Source organism: Ammodytes marinus, assembly GCF_949987685.1.
Source record: "Ammodytes marinus genome assembly, chromosome: 14".
Lineage (NCBI taxonomy): Eukaryota > Metazoa > Chordata > Actinopteri > Uranoscopiformes > Ammodytidae > Ammodytes > Ammodytes marinus.
Window position 1 is genome coordinate 12,069,825 of NC_137218.1, and position 24,524 is coordinate 12,094,348.

Genomic DNA, 24,524 nt, shown 5'->3' on the forward strand with positions numbered 1-24,524 from the left:
TAACTTAACTGCATTAATTGAATAAAATTTAAGTTCTACAATCATAATTCTTATTTATTTAAAAAAAGGATATTATTAATCATTATGTATTCTCAAATGCATGAAGAAGTACTTACCTTTATGAAATAAAATAATCATAAAAGCAATGTAGATCTCTTAAGGTAGATCCTGGTGGACTTCAAAGTGCCTCCTTGGTTTAGTACAACAACCTGTGAGATGGATCACAAACCTGTCTCTGCAAATAAAGATGGCATGACCGTGTGTGGAGCAGCGATCACTGTATTGCTGCTGTGATTGGTCCACTAGAGTAATAATGTGAAGAGAAAAAAGAAAAGGTCTGAAAACACTGCCTACAAATACTGTAGATCACTGTCTAAAGCTCACATACAAATAGGAGGTGCTAAGTCTCTATATCCGTCATCAGGCTGTAGAATAAGCTGGTTCCTGTACTTTATTTTACACTTATAACAGTTAAGTTCCCATCTCTAAAGAAAGGTTCATATAAAAAGGTCTTGTTCCTTTATTTAAATATATCTATCTACATTTAACATGGTAATAATGTGAACATTACATGGTTTCAACATTAGTTTAAAGTCGCTGTTAAATCAGTAAAACAAATGCAATGCTCAGTTCTGTAGAAAGTTTATTTCATTTTAGCAAAACATTACAGCGTACAGTTTGCATATATTTAAATGTTATGTTTCAAAACGGTTTGAAAAAGTACATTAAATTGTATTTACTTAAAGCAAACAATAAGCATAGTAATAATCCATTGGCAATGAGCAATTGTAAATACAGAAATTAGATTATTCAAAAAAAATCACTTTAAAAAAAAGAGAAAATCACATTTTTAATAAAAGGAAAACAAGTCAACATTAAAGCCAGGTACAAAAGCAGTTATGTGCATAACATAATAGGGAGAAAAAAAACATTAAAACAATCTGAATTAATGTTACTATTTTTTTTTTATTGTCATGGTACCCTTTTAAGTTAATGCTAACACTTTAGCATACCCTGGTCTGTTAATGAACTATTAAAACCATCTTTACAAAATAATTTTAGTGCTGTTTTGGGTAAGAAAACGTGAGCTTTTCAAAATGGAAATGTTTCACATAACCTGTAGAATCATACACAGCATTAAAATGTCTTGATAGAGGCAATATTTACCTAGGCTGTGTAAACCTGTTCAAGTTGTTAAATTTACAATCATACTTAAAGAAGACCTATGATACTTTTCGACTTTTATGACCTATAAACGTTGTTATAATGATTTATAGTCATGTTTAACCATACTAGAGTATCAAATAATTACGTACATGCATTTCGACGTATTCCCTGCTGACCGTCTGGGGTGGCTATGCAGAGCACTAAAAACTATGGCAGCCGGTCGAGCCGAACTTGTTCAAATTTCCGGGTTTTCTCTGTCACGCTCGGGTCGTTTCTGTCATGTTTCCATGTATGGTAATGCTGCCGCTCAGGCAAGCTCCGGCTGCATGCCCCCACCTTCCTGGAAATGTCCCGCTGCTGGAAGGAAGGTAACCAATCACAACGGAGTGGGGTTTGCAGCAGGGGGGGAGGGGCGGAGAAGCTCAAAGCAGTGTGTAGAGAGAGACTGCTGTGCTCGCTAGGGTAAGAGGAAGAGTGTCCCGAAAATCTACATAGTTTTTTGTGATGTGATTTGTGTCAGGTTGCTCTATAGCAGTTTTTAACAAGAAATTAAGACCATAAAAGTAGTATAATAGGATCTCTTTAACGCAATACAAGTCTCTTATAAAAAACTGACAGACTTAGTACACATGTTTTATCTTTTGAGCTTCTCATTTTTAACTATTGAGGACAAAGCTAGTTGATACCATCACTCAGCATAGTGTATTAGTTAGAGTTAGCATGCAGTATCAGAGTAGACAATCAACAGTAGATACAAATGGAGACCAGCATTTCTGTGAAATTAAAAGATCCAACCAAACATATGTATTATTGGTTGGTAAACGTTGACCATTTTCTCCACCTCTACTTGTTTGCACATTCGGAGCAGAAGACATCTCTCCCCTTGGCTGTGAAAGCCTTGTTGGAAAGACTGAGGGAGCATCTCTTACAGTTGAAGCAGTATTCGTGCCAGGAGCTGCCCTCGTAGTTCACCACGTTCACCCCTTTACCAAAACCTGACAGCAGAGGAAAGGAGAGTTAGAGAGAGTTTACCCGTCACCTTTTTTCTATTCTTTGGCTACTGATGAACAGTTGCAAATCTGTTGCAATATCTTAATTTTAAATGTAAAACCAACCTGTGATGGGCTTTTGGCAGCTGCTGCATTTCTTTGCCACACAGTTCTTGTAGCAGTCGACACAGAAGACCTGGTCCTCGTGGTTGGTGAAACTTGTCCCTGCCAGAGGCTTTGAGCAGGAGCTGCACACAAAACAGTGGCTGTGCCACGGCTGCTCCTGGTAGTTCACTCCTCCAGATGTTATAGGCTGGAGAAAAGATGGCGGAGAAGAGCAAAATGCATGAATGATAGTGTTACCATAGTTTTCATTTTAAAAATAATTCTATTATTTGTATATATTTTTTTAAATATGTCCTTCACAAAGTGTTGTCAATGCAACACATAAAAACAGGGACCTTTTAGAAATATCTTTAGTAAATGTTATTTTATAATGTTACCATCCTGCTACTATTTAAGTCACAAATGACAACACTGTGAAGTACATGTGCTTTGTGGAAAGGTTAAACATGTCCCATTCAGATTGTTTTTGTGTTCAGCTCGTTCTTTTAGACGAATGAGGAAGGTGGGTTTGTTCCCAGTTTGGAAAAACAAACCTTTTTGCAGCTGACACAGTGTTTGGCAAACTTCTTGTCATAGCAGGGGCTGCAGTAAGTGTCGGTTCCTTTGGAGAGGAAACTCAGCGATCCTATTGGTCGTTTGCAGCTGAAGCAGGTGAAACACTCATCGTGCCACGAGTTCCCTTTGTACTCCACACTTTCTGTGCCTGTAGAGGATGAGAGGTGACAAGGTCAGAAGAAGAACAACGCAACTCAACTGTAAAGCTCTGTTTGAGGAACTTTCACTGATTTTAAGTGACAATGGCTTGATTTCAACATTTCAAAAACCCTTATCTCTGTTTAATGTCATTGTAAAGTGAACACTTTTGAGTTGTTTTTTTGGTCAGCCAAATCGAGTATTATAAAAATGCATTCTTGAGGAAATATTTCACCCAGACCGCAGAATTCTGAGTGAGTTTGAGTCTAATAATTGTATGTTAAGCTCAGTTCTCTAAAGTTTGTTGTATAACATCTGTTTTTAAATGCTTTTTGTAATTGAATTACAGGGAAATCACCATTCTGCATGTGGTAATTTCATAACCTAACTTAGTCTGTAAAGTACGGTTCTGCTTTGCTAAAACGTACAACATCTGAGTTAGAAGTTGAAAGAAGAATTTGTCTTACCGGCGAGTATGGGTTTATAGCAGCCGTGGCAGCGTGGAGCATCCTCTCTGGAGCAGCACTTCCCACACATGATGCGGTCGTCTTTGGTGCTGAAGGGCTCCTTGGCAAGAGGCTTGTAGCACTTTGTACAACGGAAACACTCCTCATGCCAGTACTTTCCCTTATGGCTGAGCTCCTGGTAAAGAAAGGAACCAGGTGATGAGAAGCACTTTGAGGGAAAAAATAAAAGCGTCAAGAAGTCACCTCAGATGCAAACTGATAAACACGCACCTTTGATTCCACAGGGATGGGTCTATGGCACTCGGCGCAGGAGTTGGCGCAGAACTTGGTGTGGCAGCGGACGCACACCGGCTTGCCCTCGTTGCGGACAAACCTCTTCCCCCCGAGGTCCTCCCGACAGTAGAAACAATGTGAGCTATCTGCCATCGTCACGCCGAGGGAAACTCAGAACTACAAATAAAGCATGAAAGGAGGTAAAAGGTAAAATCCTAAATTCATCCTGTTGTAAGCAAACTGAATTTGACATCTTCCTATCAATATCGAAGGTGACCGATAGCACCACACAGAGGCGCTGTTGGTACCTTTTAGTTAGAGAGAGATTGAGACATTTGCTGCTGCAGTCAGCTGAGATGCCTTTCTTCAACAGTTTGGACACTGAAACAGCAAGCTCAGTGTTTCACTTTATTGTAAAAAATCTGAGCAGTTTCAGTGTTCAAGTAAATGTTTGATTTGCAGGAGGCTTTCATTTAAAACAACAATAAAGCTTTGATTCTTTTTTCACTTTATTGCTGTCTGGCTACCTAAAATCCCCACAAAGGGGCACTGTTAATACATTGAAGATGAAGAAAAATAAAAACACGAGCAGTGCCTCTGAAATATTTGTTTTGTGTAAAAGCCTAGCACCTGTGTGTGCAAAACTGTCTCATACATCTAAGCTCTGCCTGATAATATAATACAACAAAACAACAGAACAGCTCATACCACTGATAACATGAACAATAAATCTGGATCCTGTGATGTGATGGCGTGATTGTCGATTAATGGGAATTTGTCAGTATTTATTTTCAACATTAACAGATGAAATATTATAGTGAAAATAAAATCTAACAATATTCACCGTACTTTTAGATCAGTGGCTCGGTAGCAATTTCTCTTACCTTTCCTTCCCTTTTACTAGAATCATTTTCTGGGCTGTATTCATCTTTTTGGGGGCAGGAAACAAGATAACGTTTGGATGTGTTTGTTTGGGCATAACATTTGGATAAAAATCTGTTTCAACAGATCTGTTCCTAAAATATCTCAACTAAAACACAAAGAGCTTCAATTTGAACATAATTATTGTTATAAGCTGCTTCCCACAGCCTCTGGCGCCTTGTATGTGCTCAATCACATGATAATCTGGTGCAAAACTCTAAAAAGACATGCATCAAAAGTGAAAAAAAGTCCCAAATCTGGAATGTATCAACCTAGTCCAAAATTAGTAGTGTAATATAACTCATGTACAACACTACACAAGCACAGATTTACAGTATTTAAATGTTATGTTACTCTATAATTATGCTTATACATGAATTTATTTTTACAAGAAATTAATACATTTTCAAGTATTACATGTTAAATAGTAAAATATTCCACCCTGCCATTTCCTGCATATTGCATGAAAAGCTTTTTTACTTTGATACATACCAAATTTGCATACATGACTTCTGTATCTAGTAATATTTTAAATGCAGGATTTGTACTTGTAATGAGGTATATGTTTACACTGTGGTAATTTTATTTCAGTAAAGGATCTGAATACCTCTCAGTCTCCTATACTACACCTTAAAGTAAAATGAAGTTCTCAAACTGGACGGAAGAGTGGGCCTGATTATTTGATTTTAACTACGTCTTAAGCATCCTTATCCTTCAGTAACTAATTTTGTCACACACAGCATATTTTCCGAAGGCTGTTCCTCTCTAAAAATACTACTCACATAAACTGCCCAAACATAGAACCAAAATCACCATGTTGACGGCCATAGATCTGGTCAAACACTGTGATTACGGGGTCAGTGTTTCCGATGGCAAACAGTACACAACATGATGGCAAACTCACGGCTACGCAAACACGCAGAAATGCAGAGGAAGACATGGCTGAAGTCTGTTCACTCAGTTACTTCCCACATCAAGTTCATGCTGGCTGACCGCGAGGAATTCTCCTAAACTGTGTGCGTGTGCGTCCACATGATGAGGTGAACACATGAAGGAATTCTTGGTATGACTTGTGTGGTGAGATCTGGAACGTTGACAATTCTTTGACAGGCCCTCCTCAAACAAACATACTATACCTGCACACAAACACACACATGCACACACTCCGCTTCACTTTTTATACGGACCGCTCCCTAGGAAACCACCAAAACCCCAAACTATAGCGTTGGCCTCATGGTTGGAGCGACATGTCAGCACAGATTCATGAGGAAGCTTTTGTTTTGGCACAGGACCGCGGTAACCACGGGGTTTGGCTGCGTTCACAAACACTCAAATCCTCCCACTTTTTTGTGACTTTCCTTAAACTCTGCAAAAACCACAGATGGGTCAGAGGATTTTCGTTGATTTATGTTGATACTCATAGTGATGCTTTTGGAAGCGGGGCAAGTACGGTTAAATTGGGGTTGTCTTTATCAGTCCCAGGTGCACAGTGGTCGATGTACGCAGGTTTGTAACGTTCTGTAACGTGATCTTTGTGTCAAGGACTTGAACTAAACTTGTTGTAGTTCTTAATGTCCACCAGCAAAACTTATTTGACTAAAATCTTAAACTCTCTCTGCAAAGGTGTAAGGTTAAAAAGAAGTTTGGCTTTTGATAAGGTCTGAGTTAAGATCTGGGCGGATGCTAGGCCACTGAAATTAGTTGTGATCTTCATACAGTATTTGTCAAACTAGTTGTCATTCTACACTTTATTTTTGGGCCTTTAACAGCTATCGTAAAACCTGTTCTGACAATATTCCACGTCTTAAGGGGCTCTGTGATTTAGCTCTGTAGTTTCACTAAAAAGAAATATTAAAAATTGGATTGTTTCGAAATAAGCAGCTCAAAACATCGATTCCAAGAAATTCTCATAAAACATAAATGGGTTTTAACAAGACTGCGATAGATAGATAGATAGATAGATAGATAGATAGATAGATAGATAGATAGATAGATAGATAGATAGATAGATAGATAGATAGATAGATAGATAGATAGATAGATAGATAGAACCAAAACACCAAATTTGAACCTCATGTTTGCTCTAGAGGAAAAGTCTTGAAAAGTCTTGACCTTCAGGAGAGTTGATCCTTTGGGGGCCATAACATTGTCAAATCAAACATGTTTTTGAATGACTTAGTGCAACACTGTGGTTCTTTTGGCAAACATATTTCTTCACTTTCTATCTTATTTAAGGCGAGGTTCATGTTGACCCTCATCACTCACCACCAGAGTGTACCCTGTGTACTATAAATTGAACTGTCTGCTGGCAGCAGGAAACTAAAAATACACAAACAAAACAAAAATACTATCAATTGAAAACATCTATTTTGATCCAGTGACACAATGGTTCTACAAACTGTCTTATTTTATCCATTTGAAGGTTAGTTCATTAAATCTGTCAATCTACTGAAATATATTTTCAAATTTGTTGTGTCGTGAAGGAAACATTCATACCAGTGGTTTTTAGCACAACATTCAAACCATCCACCATTTAGGCTTAAGTTATTTTCACACATTCCAGGTTGTTGCCCGGACTTTGACAAAGACATGTGGCTGAGGTTAAAGGTGCTGCTGTTAATAAGTTGTTTAAATTACATATTGTGTGTTCTTGTCTCCTCATCAGACAATAAAACTACAAACTGACACCAACCTCAAGTGGAGCAGTCATTCATCTTCCTTTCAGAGACCTGCTAAGTCATTACTTATTAATGGAAAACCCTGCAGCTGGTTTATTTGTTGACTGGGTGAGGTTCCTCATCCATCTCCACTGGAAGACAGTCCGCAGGCCAAAGGCAAGGTGTGCTTTTTACCTGTAGTGTTATCTTCTGTTTAACTTCCTGCCTCTCCCTTAACTAATAGGAATGAATGTAACATTGTCTGTGTTTGTCCTTTAAGTATTTTGTAGTGTAGGCCCATGGCCATGGAGCTGGCAATAATACTGCTTGGCTACCCGCATCATGAAAATGTTATCTGATGGGAGGCAAACAATGGCTGAAAGGAAGCGAAGTAGAAAATAAATCAGGATACACTGACGTCATACGGCTCTGAGAACTGTGCTGCTGCATGTTTGTTTTTCTGCAGTAAATATTCTGACTGTGTCACGGCACGTATATATCAATCTGCCAATGCCAAAAGGCTCCCTTTGATCGCCATGGAAACAGTTCAATGTAAAATATAGTGGTGTCAAGCAGTCGACGCTGGAGGACTGTCGCTGCCAAGGTTAACTCTGTGTTCTCGTATTAATTACATTGTGGGGACATAGATCAGAAAGCCACTTAATAGGCATTTAATTTTAAATCAGGGTCCAACTGAGTGGACCATTTAATTTTTAGGTAAAGACAATAAATTGTGTGTGGGGGAGAGAGAAATTCATTGCGTAGAGTATTTCAGTCTGCAGCCACTCGACTTAAAAATCCAATCCACTGACCTCTGCCCTTAGTACGTGGCACTTGGAGGTCTGTGGTGTTAAAAAAAAAACTCAGAGAGGTGACATCATTGACGAGAAGGAAAATCACGCACACATGTAAAACACATGGGAGGCACAGGCAGCCGAACAAAGAAACACACAGACAGAGAGAAAAACACAGTTGGGGCTAACATGACCAGACAAACTAAAATAGTGTCTGCCCGTAGCCACCGTCTGTGTATGTCCATGAGTGAGTGCCCGTGTTGGCATGAGCTTATCACTGAAGAATGTAGTGGAAAACTGAGAAACAGGAAGTCTCCAACAGAATGGTGAAGTTGGCACAGTCCAGCTGAACACTTGTGCTCTCACACACACTGAATTCTCTAATGTGCAGGCTTCTACTGACTGTGTTTCACCCCATTAATGGCTACAGATTCCAGTGCCATGCATAAACCTTGGTTGAACCTTATGTGGCATTATTGATATTGATTATTGATTGATTATTAATTAATCAAGTATTTTCTTAATAAATAATCATTGTATCTACAAAATGTCAGAAAATACAAAAAAAAAACACCCATACTAGAATGTTTGTGATGACGTCTTTAAATGCTTATGTCCAACAAACAGATTTTCTAATTTGACTTACTAATTAACTGACCAATTGTTACATTTAAAATTTTGAAATTACATAATTTTTAGGTATTTACTGCGCCTTAAGAATTGTTTTGTTTTGTGTATCTGAAAGAAGCAGCCGGAGCAACAAGAGAGAGAGATGCATCAATGTGTGAACCGTCGAAAGCCTCAAAAGACCAGAATGCATTGAATTATCAAGACCTATAAGTACAAGGCTGCCGTCACAAACAAGTGACAGGTAAGTGAAATGCAACACATATGGTGGACACGTAGGAAATAACTGAATTTAAAAAATACTTGTAAATAAAATAATAAACTGATACATTATACAATCCAATACACAGCATTACAACAACATAACTATCCATTCAGAGTCATGTTTCTGGCCACTTGATGATTTTTCAAGGCTCTTTTAGCTCTGTATTTGTCTTCACCAATTCCTGAGAGAAATATGTCTCTTAAGCTGCTGAATGCTGCGTTATATGTCACAACAAAAGCTGCCTGTTGTTGACGCTGAAAAAATACTGTAGTGAGATGGCAAGCAAAGTTGTAATAATAGATGGCCCGATGAGCGACATCTTTCACTTAAATGTAGTCACTTGATCCATTATATCTTTAAAATATTGATGAGAGCAGTTTTAAAGATCATTGTATCACCCAATCATGGTCACCAAAACCCACATTCCCAGCCAAGATTCCCATCTCACTAACTCCAAAATAAATACACATACGTATTTGAAACCGAGCAGCGAGTTCAGCTAAACATTTGTACTCCAAGGCAGCCTACAAAGAAAGAGAGCTGTTTGGTTTGGCGCTGGTGAGCTACATTCCAGACAGTGGAATACAGCCGATACAACAAGATCTGAGTAGTGTTGAGTGAGGTCGAAAGAAACACGCTATGTCCCCTTACAACAGGACTGACTTAATGGTTTTAGCAGAAGCTTTACTCCGACCTGTTTCTGAGCTTGTTGTCTAGTCTCCTTCAGTCCCTGATTCCGTAACAGGGATGTATTTCAGGCTAAAGCAGCTGACAAAGCTAGAAACCGTTAGCAGCAGAAAAGTACGACCAATTTTCCATATCTATGAATATCTATGACATTTTCTGTGTGACACCACATGATTTTCTTCTAGGACATTTAGCCCCTAGTGCTGTTTTGAAAAGGCTTGTTCCAATCTCCCTTCATAAATCACCAACTAACAAATAACTAACCATTATTACTGGATTCTTGTATTTCTGTACAAAAATAATAAACATGAATAGGGAATTCAAACCAAACCAATTGGACAGTTGAACCACAAGGCTGAGTGAACTCACTGATGGGAGCCAAATTTCGGCCATCGGGAGTCTCCAGAACTACTTCAATATCCCTGGGAATACATTGTACACATCACTTTAACTCTACTGAATGGATAAAACACAACTTCGCTGGTTTATTCACTTATTTTGACACGTCACTCTAGAATCTGTTTCTCCACTCATTTAAAAAACATTAAGTTAAAAGAAATGGTTTGACGAGATTTTATTTATTTGCTAGATGAGGTGGTCTATACCACTCACATGTAAGCTAGTGAGCTTAGTTTAGTATAAAGACTGGAAACGGGGGGAAACTGCTTGCCAGGCTATCTCTAAAGGTAACAGAATTTGCCTTGCAGTGCCTCTAAAGCTCCCTAATGAACATGATACATCTTTTCTAAGTGTGAAAATGACAAGACATAAAACAATAATATCTCCTAAAAAACACAACTATTTCTTTAAATCCAAACATATCTGTAACATGTAACCATTGAACAATTAGAGAATGATTTCCTTTGACTTCCTTTAAGGGTTTAATGTCCCAGCTCTATATCTATCTCTTTTCAATACAAAAGCCCTTTTGTTTCTGTCAATTTTACAACCATTGATTAAAATCAGCCCACACAGACACATCACAGCAGGTTTTGATGGCTGCAGGTTCAAGATAACACACTGCCAAGTTTCTCAATCGAACCCCACTTCACCTTTATGTCGACGGAGGCACTGAAGTCTTAGATATGAAGTTTACCAAATGGGATTAATGAAAAGGGAGAAAAAACATGACGTCTCTAACGCCATTCACGTTGTCCCATTAAAATAGCAACAGGCAAAACACAACAGGGAGGTACCGTGACATGTAAGTCAGACAAATTGCATAAAGTTTTACGAGACCGTGATTTATTTTTAGGGGAATGAGCTCATCGTAATTTCTTTAACATGCAGACACCGGCTTCGGATCAAACTCAAAAACTCCATACGGCATTCGTGTGTGTGTGTGTGTGCGCGTGTGTGTGAGTGAGATTGCAAAAGGTCAGTCACACATATGGATCTTGCATTTGCTTGCCGTCTGTGTGTTTGTGCATGTGCAATAGTGTGTGATGTCAGAAGTATGGCAAGTTCTTCCGTACGACTGTTTACTTATGTTATCCTACTGAAAACAATGCCTTTCCTTTTCAGTCTTTTTGAGAGTTGCACAATATGTGATCTTCTATTGCAACCCTTCGTGTGTGTGTGTGTGTGTGTGTGTGTGTGTGTGTGTGTGTGTGTGAGTGAGAGAGAGAGAGAGAGAGAAATAGGTCAGTTGCACATATGGATCCTGAATTTACTTCAGAGCCACTTGCAGAATAACGATAACTGGCAGAGCCAACACTGAAGCCATATGCATCACTTACGTGCACGCGCACACACACACACACACACACACACAGAGGACAATGAAAAATAACAGTACAGGAATTTAAATTGACCTCTGATGCATTTTTTCGAAGCTCAGCAGTTCCATCACTGAGTGAAAAAAGGAGACTTTTTAACTGGAAACAGATTTCAGGAGCAGTCCAGGCTTCCTCAAGTCAGCATGTAACTGTAGCTCTCTCTCTCTCACACACGCACGCACACACACACACACACACACACACACACACACACACACACACACACACACACACACACACACACACACACACACACACTTACATAGACAGACAGCCAACGCCCCAGACCTACTTTTAAACGTGTTTCCTCTCAGGATATACAAATTCTGCTTTGCAAGTGAAACCTGTGTCAAAACACAAGATGTGTTACCTGCTCCTGTTGATTTGTAAGTAAGACATTCTGTAGCTAAACGTGATCAGCCAAGAGCTGGCTTTTCATTCAAATCTTGAACTTCACAATTGTCTCATATTAACAAACTAATAGATGTTGAGGCTTGATAAAAATCTGCATGCTCAAGTTCAAACTAGAAAACAGCTGTGCAGCCAGTAGGCTACCTTATTCGTTTTGTTTTAAAAACTGGTTTTCAGTAGAAACAGGTTTATTCAGACGATTTACAGTAATAAACAGCGGGTGCTCAGCAGCCAGCTTACCGGGCTCAGGCTGATGACTGCGGCGGGATAAGCCGTGCTCTCTGACATGTGTGGAAGCAGCGCAACTCCGCTTGAACGGGAGACCCTCACACGTTTATAAAGTACTGCCATCTGCGCCTTCGTCAAGCAAGACACATAGAACACGGCCCAGGATGGAAATAGAATGCTTTAATTTCACAATAAAAGAGGACTTTGACCTACGAAGCGGAAATACTTTACCTTCAAAATAAAAGTCGAATCAAAGTGACGTTTGAAAATAAATGAGTTTTTATGAGAGTTTGTCTTATAGTATACATAGAACACAATGGGTAAATGGCAGTGTTAATGGGACTGCATAATTTCACAAAGCAAAGGCATTCATCATTTTCAAGAATTGGTTTTATTTTTTTCTAGTACATTTGCCTGACAAGATGCCTGAATGGGGAGACACTCTTAATAACTTCAAGACTACACAGGGAAAAGTCTATTACAACTGATCTCCAGTTCACATTTATTGTATATAACATTCACATATAGACCTATTGCAGGTGTACTTTTCACTACACAACTGTCATAAACAGTTTCTACGAACAGTAGAAACAATCAAACGTGGATTTTCTGTTGCAGGTACAGTTGCTTAAAAATTCCCATATCAACAAATTTTAACCGTTTTGATAACATTTAAACAGATGCAAATCAAGGGGTTCCATAATGAAAATAAATATGCTAAAGCAGTCATGTTCATATCCTTGGGTGATTATAGGATAACTCAAACATCTCATGTTAAGAATACTTCTTGAAAATGTATTATTATTCTTTTTTTACCCTGGGATTAATTCTACCTCAGGTCATAAAAATGGGACCTGCTCAGCAGTAAAAAGAACACACAAGGGTCTAAGGAGAAGCCACAGTGCAAAATATCTCTCACTGAGGTGGGAACAGAATAGACGAGCTTGGCTGCCAAACAAGGTGCAAATAAGATTAACACTGTTTCAGTTAAAAATGTCCCCCTCCAGTAGTATCTTTCCCTTGACCTTACTGGCAAGGAAGAAGGCTAAACTGTTCATGTGTTAAAATTCAGTATCGAATTGTTTCATTTTAAAATGATACATAGTTTTGGATCAAATATACTCTTTCCACAAGTGCACACAAAATCATACAATAAAATATAAAATGTACCGGTACTTGCTATTTCCAATTTAAAGAAGTAACATTTTTTAGCTTGCAATCTTTTCGGCTCTCCACTGTTAAATTCACAAAAAAAATTACAGCTTAATTAAACTGTAAATACAGTATTCAACTGCAATCAGAGGGTGTAGTGTATAAAAACCAAGAAAGATCATCTTATTGTACATTAGCAAATAAAAATATGTACAAATCTACATTAAGTAAATCATTTCTGAATAGGCACTTTAATTCAACAGTTCAGCCAGCCCTCACATGACACAACATCACAAAGACACGGCAGTTACTCTTTTTTTTAGAAGATTAAAGATGATGACAAAATCCCAAAACAGACATTAGCCCTAAAAACCCTGCCAGTAGATTTTGACAATTTCATTCTGACATCAGCCACACACTTGTAAACTACACACACAGGGAAGCTCTAGTTTCTATAAGTATAAAGTAGGAGGATCTGCTACAGCCGAGGAAGAATATTCAACATGCACATGGTAAAGAACGATAAACTCCTCAAAAAAATCCTTCTGTACAGTGTACCTTTTGTAGGAAAAGACATGGTGCTTTATTAAAGAAAATAATTTATATAGCCTAACACCACTGCGCAGTCCTATTTTTGAACAGGGAAGGATAATCAATAATGTCACACAACAAAATAATAAATAAATAATAAATAAAACAAAATAAATCATTATATAAATACATTTTTGTTAAATAAACACATTTATAGAACAACTGATCGAGATGGAAAGTTCTAAAAGTTAAAATAGTGGATCCTGGACACTGTTGTGGTAATAGATAGATTTTTTGGTTAATTCTTCTTCCTATTATTTATTTATTGATTTTGCCTAAAAATTTCTACCTACAATCTCATTCTTAAAATTAAAAACTCCTAATACTGCTTTCATGGATGTCAAAGTCCTTGTCTAGTTGCTTCCACCTCCAGCACTCACAATGAACCCTCTCCACCAAACATATGGGATGCTTACCAGTCTGTGGTTAGATAAGTAAGATTAGTAAAGTAACCACTGGACGTTACTTAGTGATAACAGAGCAAAGTGAACTGCCTTAAATGTTAGTAACTGAAGGTGATCTTACTATAATACTCGAAGAAAGCCGGACAAATACAGTTCCTGTTAAGAGCAATTTTACCACAGTTAACTGCATATAAAACTTGCGGGAATCGCCCCACACAGCCGGCAGGAGTCAGGACTTTAGGTAGCATAGATAAAAGCACTGGCATATCACCACAGTAGTACAGACTTAGGAGCAATTACTACAGACACCATTTTTTTTAGCTTCCTTTAAATGGTGGCTAAAAGTGCATCTCACATGATTTAAGTAACCTGTGAACTTGAGGTACACTTGATTTACAGTACCTTACCTTACATGTAGTGCATTCGCATTGAAGATTCCAGTAATCCATCTTAACGCTATAGTTAAACCAAGCCCGCCTCGAGGTTTGTCACAAAGCTGAAGCTAATTTTTACAAACAAGGTGTTAAACAGTAGAGCCATCTTACAGTCTGTGCCTGCGAGGGTCAGAGCGTGGCGGGGAAGGTGGCGGAGGAAGGGTGACGGTGGTGGGGAGCTCCACTGGGTCGTCCATTGGCAGGACCAGGCGGGTTCCCCTGATCGCCACCTCGTTCTCAGCCAAGCCGAGCTCGTGATCCAGGCCCTCGTCGCCCCCGTCGGAGCAGCGATTGCGGTTGATGGTGCGCGACCCGGTGGCGTCTGTGCTGACGGTGATGTCGGCGTACATGGAGCTCACGCTGGCGTCGTTCAGGACAAAGTCAGAGTCATCGTCGTGGAGCCGACCTTCGTTCTAGTATTTGGAACGGGGGGAAGAAGAGAATGAAAAATTAATTTAAAAAAGCAAGGACGAAGAGATAAATATTATTACACTTGCAGGAGAGAATGACTCCAAATTAAGGGTGGAATCAGCAAATCTGGAGTAAGCCTGTGGTCAAAATCAGTGAACATCTCCTCACGATACGCTACCTCTACTGTATGTACTGTGTGTGTGCAGAAAAACAAGTGTTAATCAAGTGTTAATAAACAGCCTGGGCTCTGTTAACTGGCATGTTGCTAGCTATGGTGGACCCAATATGTTCCAGAATCGCTGACTCCACTTTTAATTCATTAAATACACGGACTGACATTTGACAACAAAATCTAGATTATCAATCGACTTTCAATGTTCACTAATATTCCTCTAAAATAAAAATAAATTAAACTAAATAGTTTGACTTAACAATTAGTAAAGAAACACAAACATGTCAATACTCAAGAAGGAAACTATTAGATCTGTAAATATGTCTTTCGGATGATCAAGAAGTTTGTGAGTGGGACTTTAAAAAGTGCTATTTTAACTTTAGGACATTAGAATGTGTATCCAAACCTCGTAGGCCTGTGGGCTGGTGAGGCATCGTGCCAGCGGTCCACAACAAGCGGGCAGAGTAGCAGTGAGAGGAGGACCGCTGTGGGTAAGGAGGGGCTTCAGGTAGCTAGTGAAAAAGGTTTGGTCAAGGACTATTAACCATTGTTTACGATACTTACTTTCAACTTTCAAACAATTTAACTGGTCAATAATCTTAAATCTACAACAATTAAAAAATAAAAATTGTTTGGTGCTGGAAAATACTTTGCAATCTTCTATAAACCTCCTGTACAAAATGAATGGAGTTACTGCTTTACGGTTTGTATAGAGCACCCTCTGGTGTCTAAAGCTGAATCTGGCACCCCAGCTCCTAAAGACAGGCTCAACAATATGTGAACGATGGCACAAAGGATACTTGTGGTCAAAGTTATACCACATCTTAAAGGGCCAAGCGCTTTCATGTTTGGTGTTCCTCCGCTGTGATCCGTCCAACATCGTTGAACTCTGTTAAGCAGAACATTTGTGAATGTTATTGTTTCAAAACTTATTTTATTATTATTTTATTATTTACTTTATTTATTTTCATTGGGAGGGACAGCAATTTAACATTACCAACAGAAAGAGTTGAAAAATTAACAACGGAAATCCGGACCAATTACTCACAGAGTTGTCTTGATCGGAATCAACGCCCACCCTGAGAAAGATAAGTGAACAGTGACTTTAGTTGAGAGGGGAGGAAACACCTACCAACATGCAGGGCCACTCATGCATACAAACGTATGCCCATACTTACGGTATGCTCATTAAGGACAGCATGGGCGTGGTGCCCCCTCCACAGATCCAGACAGTGAAGAAGACAATAAGAAGGGTGGTCGAAAACATCATCTGACGGGCGTATGTCGCTGTGTCTCGGATAGAAAGAGCAAAGGTCATGGCCCCACGCAGACCTGGAGGAAACAAAGCACAACACTGTTTGAGAATGAGTGTTTCACCAAAAGAAACAACCAAATAGTCTGCATAACACAGACATAAAGAAACCTCATTTGCAGAAATACAGTATAGGGGATTTCAACTATTAGCCAGTTTCAACAGTGGGGCTGTTATTCATATCAACACTGTATCTGAGTAGGAGTATTTTTGGTCTTGGTACACTATAATCTATGCTTGGAAATGATCCGTTCAACTGAATGAGGTTGTTTTGTGGGGTGATTTGTTTTTGTTTTTAACCAGGTTGCAGATAAATAGTTTAGTGATTTGGGTCTGAGCCCAAGGACTTCATATCTTTACTATGTAAACAAACAAAAAAATTATAACAGAGTTGAGAACAGATACTTTACCGTCTCAGGTGTCTGTACCTGCAAACATCATGACATGCTGAACGTTGGATCCGATCTTGTTCTTGCGGCCCAGGTTGAGCAGGAAAGACAAAGGGTAGATGTTTGCCGCTCTGCCAATAAACACAGCCACCTACACAACGCAGGAAAGGTCAAGGACGCAATACACTGTGGAGTTGAACACAGTACAGGCGAGCTGGGCTGGAAACTAATCGTAGGCGGATGTCAGTTTCTATCTCATGGTTGACTTATCTATTTGTTGCTTCTGCTATTCTTGGGTTCCCTGACGCACCCAATTCAGTATTCTTTAGAAGGTGCACTATGTAACTTTGGGTGTATCAGAGAAGTGAGAATTTTCCAGAATAAACAAACTTTCCATATAGGAAAAATATATTCCTGAAACACTGTTATAAAGCTACTGTTTCACTGTTTTTAACACCAGGGCCCACAGTTTTGTATAGAAACATATTTTACTTTTGATGTATGATGATAGAATTAGTCAATACTAAGAATTACATGTAGAGTAAAGTAAATTATGTTCTGTAAACTAATTTGCAAAAGTAAACAAATCCCCTTCCTCTGAAAATGCATAGTACACCTTTAAATACATATACTGTATGAATGCGCCAAAATGATCAGCAATCATTGGCAGCAGTTAAGAAAGAACCCTCTGGGCCTGATGCGTGAAGGTGGAGTCAGTGATTCTGGAGAAGGCTTGTTGTCAAAATCATGATGCGCTACCTAGCCAGTCCTAGACAGTCTTTAGAGCATCCAGGAGGGCTTTGGTTTGTTTGTATGGTGGATTGGGACCGAGCAGAGTAAAGGATACAAAGGCTCCAATGATGAACATGGGGTTGAAGACGTGTGACTGGAAGGAGAAGAGAGTCAGTCCCATGTAGGAGAAGATGAAGTTCTCTGCTAGGAAGTTAAGCAGCTCAAACAACTGATGGGGAAGAGACAAAAATAAAATTACTTTAAATTATCCACAATGCACTTTAGATGGAAGGTATCATGAGCAAGTGAACTTCTTGTAAAGCATTCACTTGTCTTAACCTCCATCAACTGTGCCTCCTCTATCTTTACTGTTTCTTCAAGTTGTTTTCTCATGATTATTGTGAGGCACATAGAGCAAAGGACCACCATTTTAGGTCACATCCTATCAAACCCATCAGAAACACAGTGGTTGCAGAACCCGCTGGCATGGTAACTGTCAGCTCTCATAGATAACATCAGCTTGTGGATTTCTCAGAATTTTCATCCTTAAGACATCCTCTCTTCTGAGAATTTTCTTTCGAGGAGTTTCTCTGTATTGCAATATTAGTAGTAATAGTAGTAGTATCAGCAGTTAACCTGTTTGGTCCTGTCCTGAGAGTCAGGGGAGAGGTTGTTGAAGGTATAGTGAGCCTGAGTGATCCCACAGAACAGCACAGCCACCACGCCTGAACAAAAACAAAGACGCCCAGACTTCAATATCACTCAAAACACGTTGAATGATATTCTCCTTGACAAGGACGAAAAAACAATGCTTCAAAACTATAAATTAAACAATAATGTCTAAAATGGACATATGTTGTTTCCTAGTTTTCGAAGAACAACACATCTAACTTAAATGTATCCTTCAGGGGGAGAAGCCCACATCAACAATGTTCAGTGACATCATGTAGCTTGAGGGAATGTTTCAGTTGGTATGGTAATTTAATTTTCCGCAATTTGAATTAGTCATCCTACCGCACTTCACTTTCTGTTTGCGTTTACATTGCATGCAGGTGTACCTGTGAAGCCACAGGCCTCAGCCAATAGGAAGGTGCTCCAGGACATGAGGAAAAAGAGAGCCGTCTCCAGCAATGGGAAGTCCCTCAGCTTAGTGAATTTGGTCACGTGAGGCAAACTGAAAGTCAAGGAGCGAAACAAGAGGTGGCACATACACCTGCAGACATCAACAGAAACACAGACATGTAGAAATGAACTGTTTCAAACAATGTAGTGTCATTGGCCCTCATTTATCAAACTTGCGTGGAAACTGGTGCAGATTCTGGCGCAAATACCTCCCTACGCCAGGTATCGCGTGGGATTTATCAAACAGTCGTATCTCGCCAATCTCGGCGTACGCCACGCAATTATTGATAAATGCAGCGGCTGAAAACAATCGTACCACGCCCCTATATTTTCTCAGTTTAGAGGCCTCGCCCAAAGGTTTTACGACATGGATATGTGCAATACGGCACTTCCCTGAAGTAGAAATTGACAGAATAACAGCGAAAGTAGAAAAAAAAGAGTTTCATTTCGGAGCATTAGCCTACAAGCAGCATCAAATAACGACAGAAGGCAGCAGTTAGGATATACTGCTGCGGTCAACAGCGTTGGTGTTGACTCAAAATCGCCACTAAAAAAAGCGTGTTGCTGTTCTGAAATGCAACCAACTGGGGGTGCGGGGCTGCGGGCATAATATAAGTGGTGGAGGAGAAAAAGACGCACCAACTGTCCGATAATGGTCCCCATAAAATAAATAGAGGTCTGCAGAGATTTGAATGATTAGAATGTATTGGCCCTTTTAGATAGCACTACTCAAAAGGGTTTTAAAAACTAAAAATAACACATTTAGCGTTTTACTGTATGACAGCATGCGCTTGGCACGAGTGGTCAGCCCGGCCGTCAGCTGCACAAGCCGACCCGGCAGCGATCAGCTGTGAGAGCGCCCACTGTCCTGCTGAGCTGCTCCACCAGCAGATCGGAAAAACGTGCCGGTTAAGGTGGAAATAAATCGCTCGCTTTAGCATCAATGACACATTAAAAGAGGAACTAACATCTACAAAGTGCGTCAAATAAATAAAATGTTAAGCTGATTGTTGTGCCGTGTATTTTTTTGTATCATAAAGAGCAGTGTAGGCCTACTACATATTTAATACTTAGGCTAACATTTTGAATGAATGCAGCCCCCGTGCCTCAGTGTCCCCCCTGCTGCTCCAAAACGGAGACAACTGCCCTTACGTGTGCGCACTATTGAATCAGCTCTCCTACTCAGTTGCACACCATAAGCTGCTCATTTTTAAGTGATTAATATCTTTATTTCGGTCTTATTTGCACTGCATTTGTATTATCTTCTAATAATTGTCCAACAAAGTCATCGGCTACCCGGCACAGCCTGCACTGCGAGTCTAAGCTGTTTTCAAATTTGCGTACACGAGCTGAGAGCTGGCGTGGGATTTGAGCGTACCCTACGCTCACGTCCATATTGATAAATGCCGAGATTTGCGTGGAGATGTACGTACACCCATTTTTCTGGTCTACGCAAGATTGATAAATGAGGGCCATTGTGCTTATCTACACTAGTGAATATAAATTAAAGGATATGAGAGCAGTCATCACTCCAGTGGCCACCCCAAGCGCAAAGGATCCACTGAAGACACCAAGGAAGATGCCGAAGGATTTCAACAAGGCCAAGGCCTCGAAGCTATGGCTGTTGTCTCCTGTTGGTTGGTACGAGCCAATGGAGCTGAAGGGAACGCACGCAAAAACATAAATACACAGAATAAGGAAATAGACACTTACTAAAAATCCAAAAAGGGGTACTGGTCAATGTTAAACACATGCTCACTATAAGGCCAATCAAACCTGCAGCAACCCAAATCCAATAACGGCTGACAATGCCAATCTGGTATTTGTCTGATTTTGTGTACATTTAGAGGATTTTGGCTACCCCGTCAAAATATTAACAAAGTCTTGCACGTATGGACTGGAGTTGGGTTTTACAGTCATAAAAAGGGAGGAATTCAGTGTATTGCATGCTTAATTTGAAATGGATCTTTCAACACCATTTGGTTGACATCCGAAAAGAGCAGAATCAGCCAATTCAGGTGTTCCCCTTTATTAGGAGTAGTACCTAAATGACCTCAAGACCAAACAAAGCAAATTGCCAGCAGTAATTTACAGCAGTGGTTAACATATGACACACATAAATAACCAAAGCTTAAATTAAAATGTAACATTTTCTTTTCATTTCAGGGTCGAGCCCGTAGCATATAGGAAACAGACAAAATGATACAAGGGGGAATAGATATAAAAGGGTTACAGTGGCAGCTGGTTGTAAGGGAGGGAAGGGATCACCCTAATGAGTTACGGCTACATTTTATGTTAACTATTTTCATCTCATCAGCTGAGATGAGATGATCAGGTTCTAACAGTAACACTAACTCTTCCAAACAGCCCGCCCACCCACCGGGGAGTGAATGTCTGGTTTCCTCCCACCCATTCCACCGCCCCCTCTGGCCAGACTGAGCCATTGTCTATGGGAGCGACCATGGCTCCAGCCCCCTGCCTACTCTGCTTCTCCAAACGGAGAAGAACGCTGCGTATACATACGTACAGGTAGGCGACGGATGACACGATGGGTGAGGGAAGGCAAGCAGTGAAATGACAGGGACTGATGTTAGTATGATTAGTGTCCATTCATGAGCACTGTACAAATAACACAGCTGAATTTGAATCACAATCTGCCTCATCACAGTGCAGGTTTATTGACACAACAAGGAATGAAAAGGGAAGGGTTCACATTTTTTCAAGTCTGTCTTAGAGCAGTGCTCCCATGTCCGTACATTTCAGTCATTAAAAATGTCACTTCCCAATGCAAAGGGCTCTATTCATGGCCAGTATGGATTGTAAGAAGGCGACTAATAACTCTTGAAATGTATACTATGTAGCTGTGTGTGTGTGTGTGTGTGTGTGTTGGTATTTCTGCAGTGTGTAATCAATGCTTACGAAGAGAGGACGATGGCCACAGCGTCATTGAGGACACTCTCCCCAAAGAGTAACGCATACAGGTCCACATCAACTTTTAGTTCGTTGAAGATAGCCAGCACTGTCACTGTGGAGGGGAGAAAAACACTTAAGAACACAAGACATGCAAAATAATGTACAGCATGACAGGAGCACAGACAGTTATCACACAGAGAGACTGTCCAGAAACGAGGAGGTACATCAGTGTCACTCGTCAATAATATACTTACTTAACTAAACCATTTTCTATGTATGGCACTGCCTACCTGGGTCTGTGGCCGAAACGATGGCCCCAAAGAAGAGACAGTCAGTGAAGAAAAAATCTCCCCCAAGCTGGCCCACGACTTTCATGAAGGACACAATGCCATACATGATCAGTCTAGGAAGAGCGAAGGATGTGTACATGTCATTAAAAGATACTAGCATTGCTCGCCCATTAAACCAATTAGGGGAAAGCGTCAATCAGTCACTGTATTTGATTTTTGATGTGTTAGCATCTCCTTGTGTTATTCCAGAGAGTGACCAAATGACTTACCCAATGACGAAGCAGGATATAACTGTTCCCACGAAAGCATAGGCCAGGATCGAGCCGATGTTTCTAAAGAAATGTCTCTGAGACACACAAGGACACACAGATTTAATACAACGGAGCTGTCCAGTACTAATCTTTTCTCATTTAAATACATAAGTTTATCAGGAATTATTTTTAACTCTCTTACCCTTTTCAGACTGTAGCCGGCGTGAAAGATGATAGGAGGCAGCAAAATGTTGAAAAAAACTTCTGGGTCAAAGGTCACCTGAGGAGGTAAGTTAGAGGAGGTTACACACCTATTTTCAAGCAGAGAATAACCCACATTATGAGCTAGACAATTAAAAAAGATCCTTCAATCAAACCTCATTTTGCATGCATGATTTTTTACACTTCACATATCTTTCCTGACAATATTTGTACATTTGTATGTACAGCGATTGTGTTAAGAGGTGTGTCAAGGTTGTTTATCTCACAGACAAAACCCAACCAATCCATCAGTTTATCAATAAGACGTATTTGTCGGCCCTTTTGGGTACCTGCAAAACGGCAGAGTCACCAAAAATGGCCACTCGCATCCCCCGCCACTAAATCTCTCTATCCGTTCACCTCCTTACCTTTCTCAGCATCTCGTCATCCTGCACTTGGTGGCCTTTGCTCCGGCTGACCTCCCCCTTCAGTGTGTACTCGTAGAAACGGCCGCTGACGTTGACGAGCAGAGTTGGGGGACTGGCGTTGACGGCACAGCTGAGGGTTACGTCTGCCATGCTCTGGGGCACGTGGACGCCAAACCGCAGAATCACACCCACCAGCACGCCTTCAAGGAGGAGAGAGAAAGCAGTTAGCATAGGTTCTGTAGTAAGTAATAATAATAATAATAGAATACTTTATTTGTGTGGCAAAAGACAAGTACACAGGGGCTTCACAGATGTACAAAGTAAAAAATACATCATTATAATAAATTATTAAAACCCCGTTTATAAAAAGTTAATAGAGGGACAGAGGTTGCTCGCCTGATGTCTTGTGCGGAAAAATAGGCTGAGTTTCTATTTAAGAGACCTCCTTTCAATTATAATTGGGTCAAGTTTCTTATTCTGAAAGGGATGGGCTTTATTGTGAAACAACAAAAGATGATCTATTCAATGTGATTCATCAAAGCAGCTTCTCTCTGCATACTGAATATGGCCGAGGCTACAGCAGGTGTCTGACTAGTCAAAGGGGAAGATTATTCCTTTAAAATATTACAATCTTCCAAGAATTTTAGCTGTAACCAATATAAGCCTATGTTGATGTTACTCATTATTATTTGACAGGTGACAGAATTGGCAACCTCAAAATGGCAAATAACAATCCTACTACCTTTACAATTGAATATCTGCATAATATGCTGGATGAATAATTTTCCACACTGACAGTATTATATCTCCCATGGATAACAATTAAGATGTATTAGCTTAGTCTAGTGGTTAAGTGTGAGGCCAGCTAGCATTGACGGCTACGTTAAGTTAATTCATTTGACACCAACGTTAGCTGACAGCTAGTGGACTTACCATAGATCATGGCAAGTCCTGTTTCGTGCAGGAACCTAAATCGACGGTGTTTGAACAGCCATATGGTTAGGATGGTGAGCGTTAAGAGCATTATGAATATGAGTAGGTTGGCACTGTCCTGTCGGTGGCTTTCCTCAGCCATCCTTTCCGTCGAGACGTTGTCCATCGCATTGCTTTCGCCTTGGCTCCCGACGAGCGACAACGTCAACAGAAAAGGCAACAAAAGCAGTGCTTTCGACGGTCTGACACCGGGAGGGCGTCTCGGTGTGAGTCCCATTGTGGCTTTCTGTGAAACGGTTACATTTGACGTTTAATTTCTGACGGTATATATGGCAGAAAAACACAAATTCTGCTCCGACGAAACAAATGACAGCCGATATCAAAACAGTGGAGCTTCCGGTTCTTCAAAATAAAAGCCGCGCTATCAGTAGTGAAAGCTCTAAACTGCGACCCATCAGACGTATATTATATCTATGTTATACTACTATGGCTGTGTCTCATTTAAGGGATTATCCATTGCTACGCCGACATTTCTATCTTATTCTTACATTGTAAATATTTTTCACATGTGCCAGTTCGTTTATGTTAATAATACAACTGGTCAATGCGTCAGTCAACAACTGATCCTGCAGTGTGACTATGACTCATAGTCACACTGCAGGATCAGTTGTTTCTTTGCACTCAGTGTACTATAACTCTATTACAT

General features: G+C 40.0%; 2 protein-coding genes across 3 annotated transcripts; both read right to left on the minus strand.

Moving 5' to 3' along the window:
• Window positions 1-626: 626 nt before the first annotated feature.
• LOC307260673 (four and a half LIM domains protein 1-like) lies at window positions 627-12,237 on the minus strand. Of its 2 annotated transcripts, none has more exons than XM_080040950.1 (6): window positions 12,096-12,237; window positions 3,713-3,892; window positions 3,443-3,617; window positions 2,816-2,985; window positions 2,283-2,469; window positions 627-2,162 (listed from the first exon to the last, which is right to left on the minus strand). In XM_080040950.1, exons 2-6 carry the CDS (start codon window positions 3,866-3,868, stop codon window positions 2,011-2,013), a joined length of 840 nt encoding a protein of 279 aa, XP_079897076.1. In that variant the 5' UTR covers window positions 3,869-3,892; window positions 12,096-12,237; the 3' UTR covers window positions 627-2,010. The 2 variants fall into 2 exon arrangements, with proteins under 2 accessions (XP_079897076.1, XP_079897077.1); XM_080040951.1 differs by lacking the exon at window positions 12,096-12,237 and adding an exon at window positions 5,541-5,822.
• Window positions 12,238-12,473: 236 nt separating this feature from the next.
• Window positions 12,474-24,165, minus strand: LOC307260674 (sodium/hydrogen exchanger 6-like). The gene is made up of 16 exons (XM_080040952.1): window positions 23,819-24,165; window positions 22,886-23,085; window positions 22,459-22,536; window positions 22,275-22,351; window positions 22,006-22,118; window positions 21,722-21,827; window positions 20,292-20,459; window positions 18,739-18,854; window positions 18,317-18,405; window positions 17,796-17,909; window positions 16,988-17,099; window positions 16,426-16,579; window positions 16,296-16,326; window positions 16,048-16,136; window positions 15,654-15,759; window positions 12,474-15,077 (listed from the first exon to the last, which is right to left on the minus strand). The coding sequence occupies exons 1-16, from the start codon at window positions 24,093-24,095 to the stop codon at window positions 14,772-14,774; spliced, it is 2,136 nt and encodes a 711-aa protein (XP_079897078.1). The 5' UTR covers window positions 24,096-24,165; the 3' UTR covers window positions 12,474-14,771.
• Window positions 24,166-24,524: the final 359 nt, after the last annotated feature.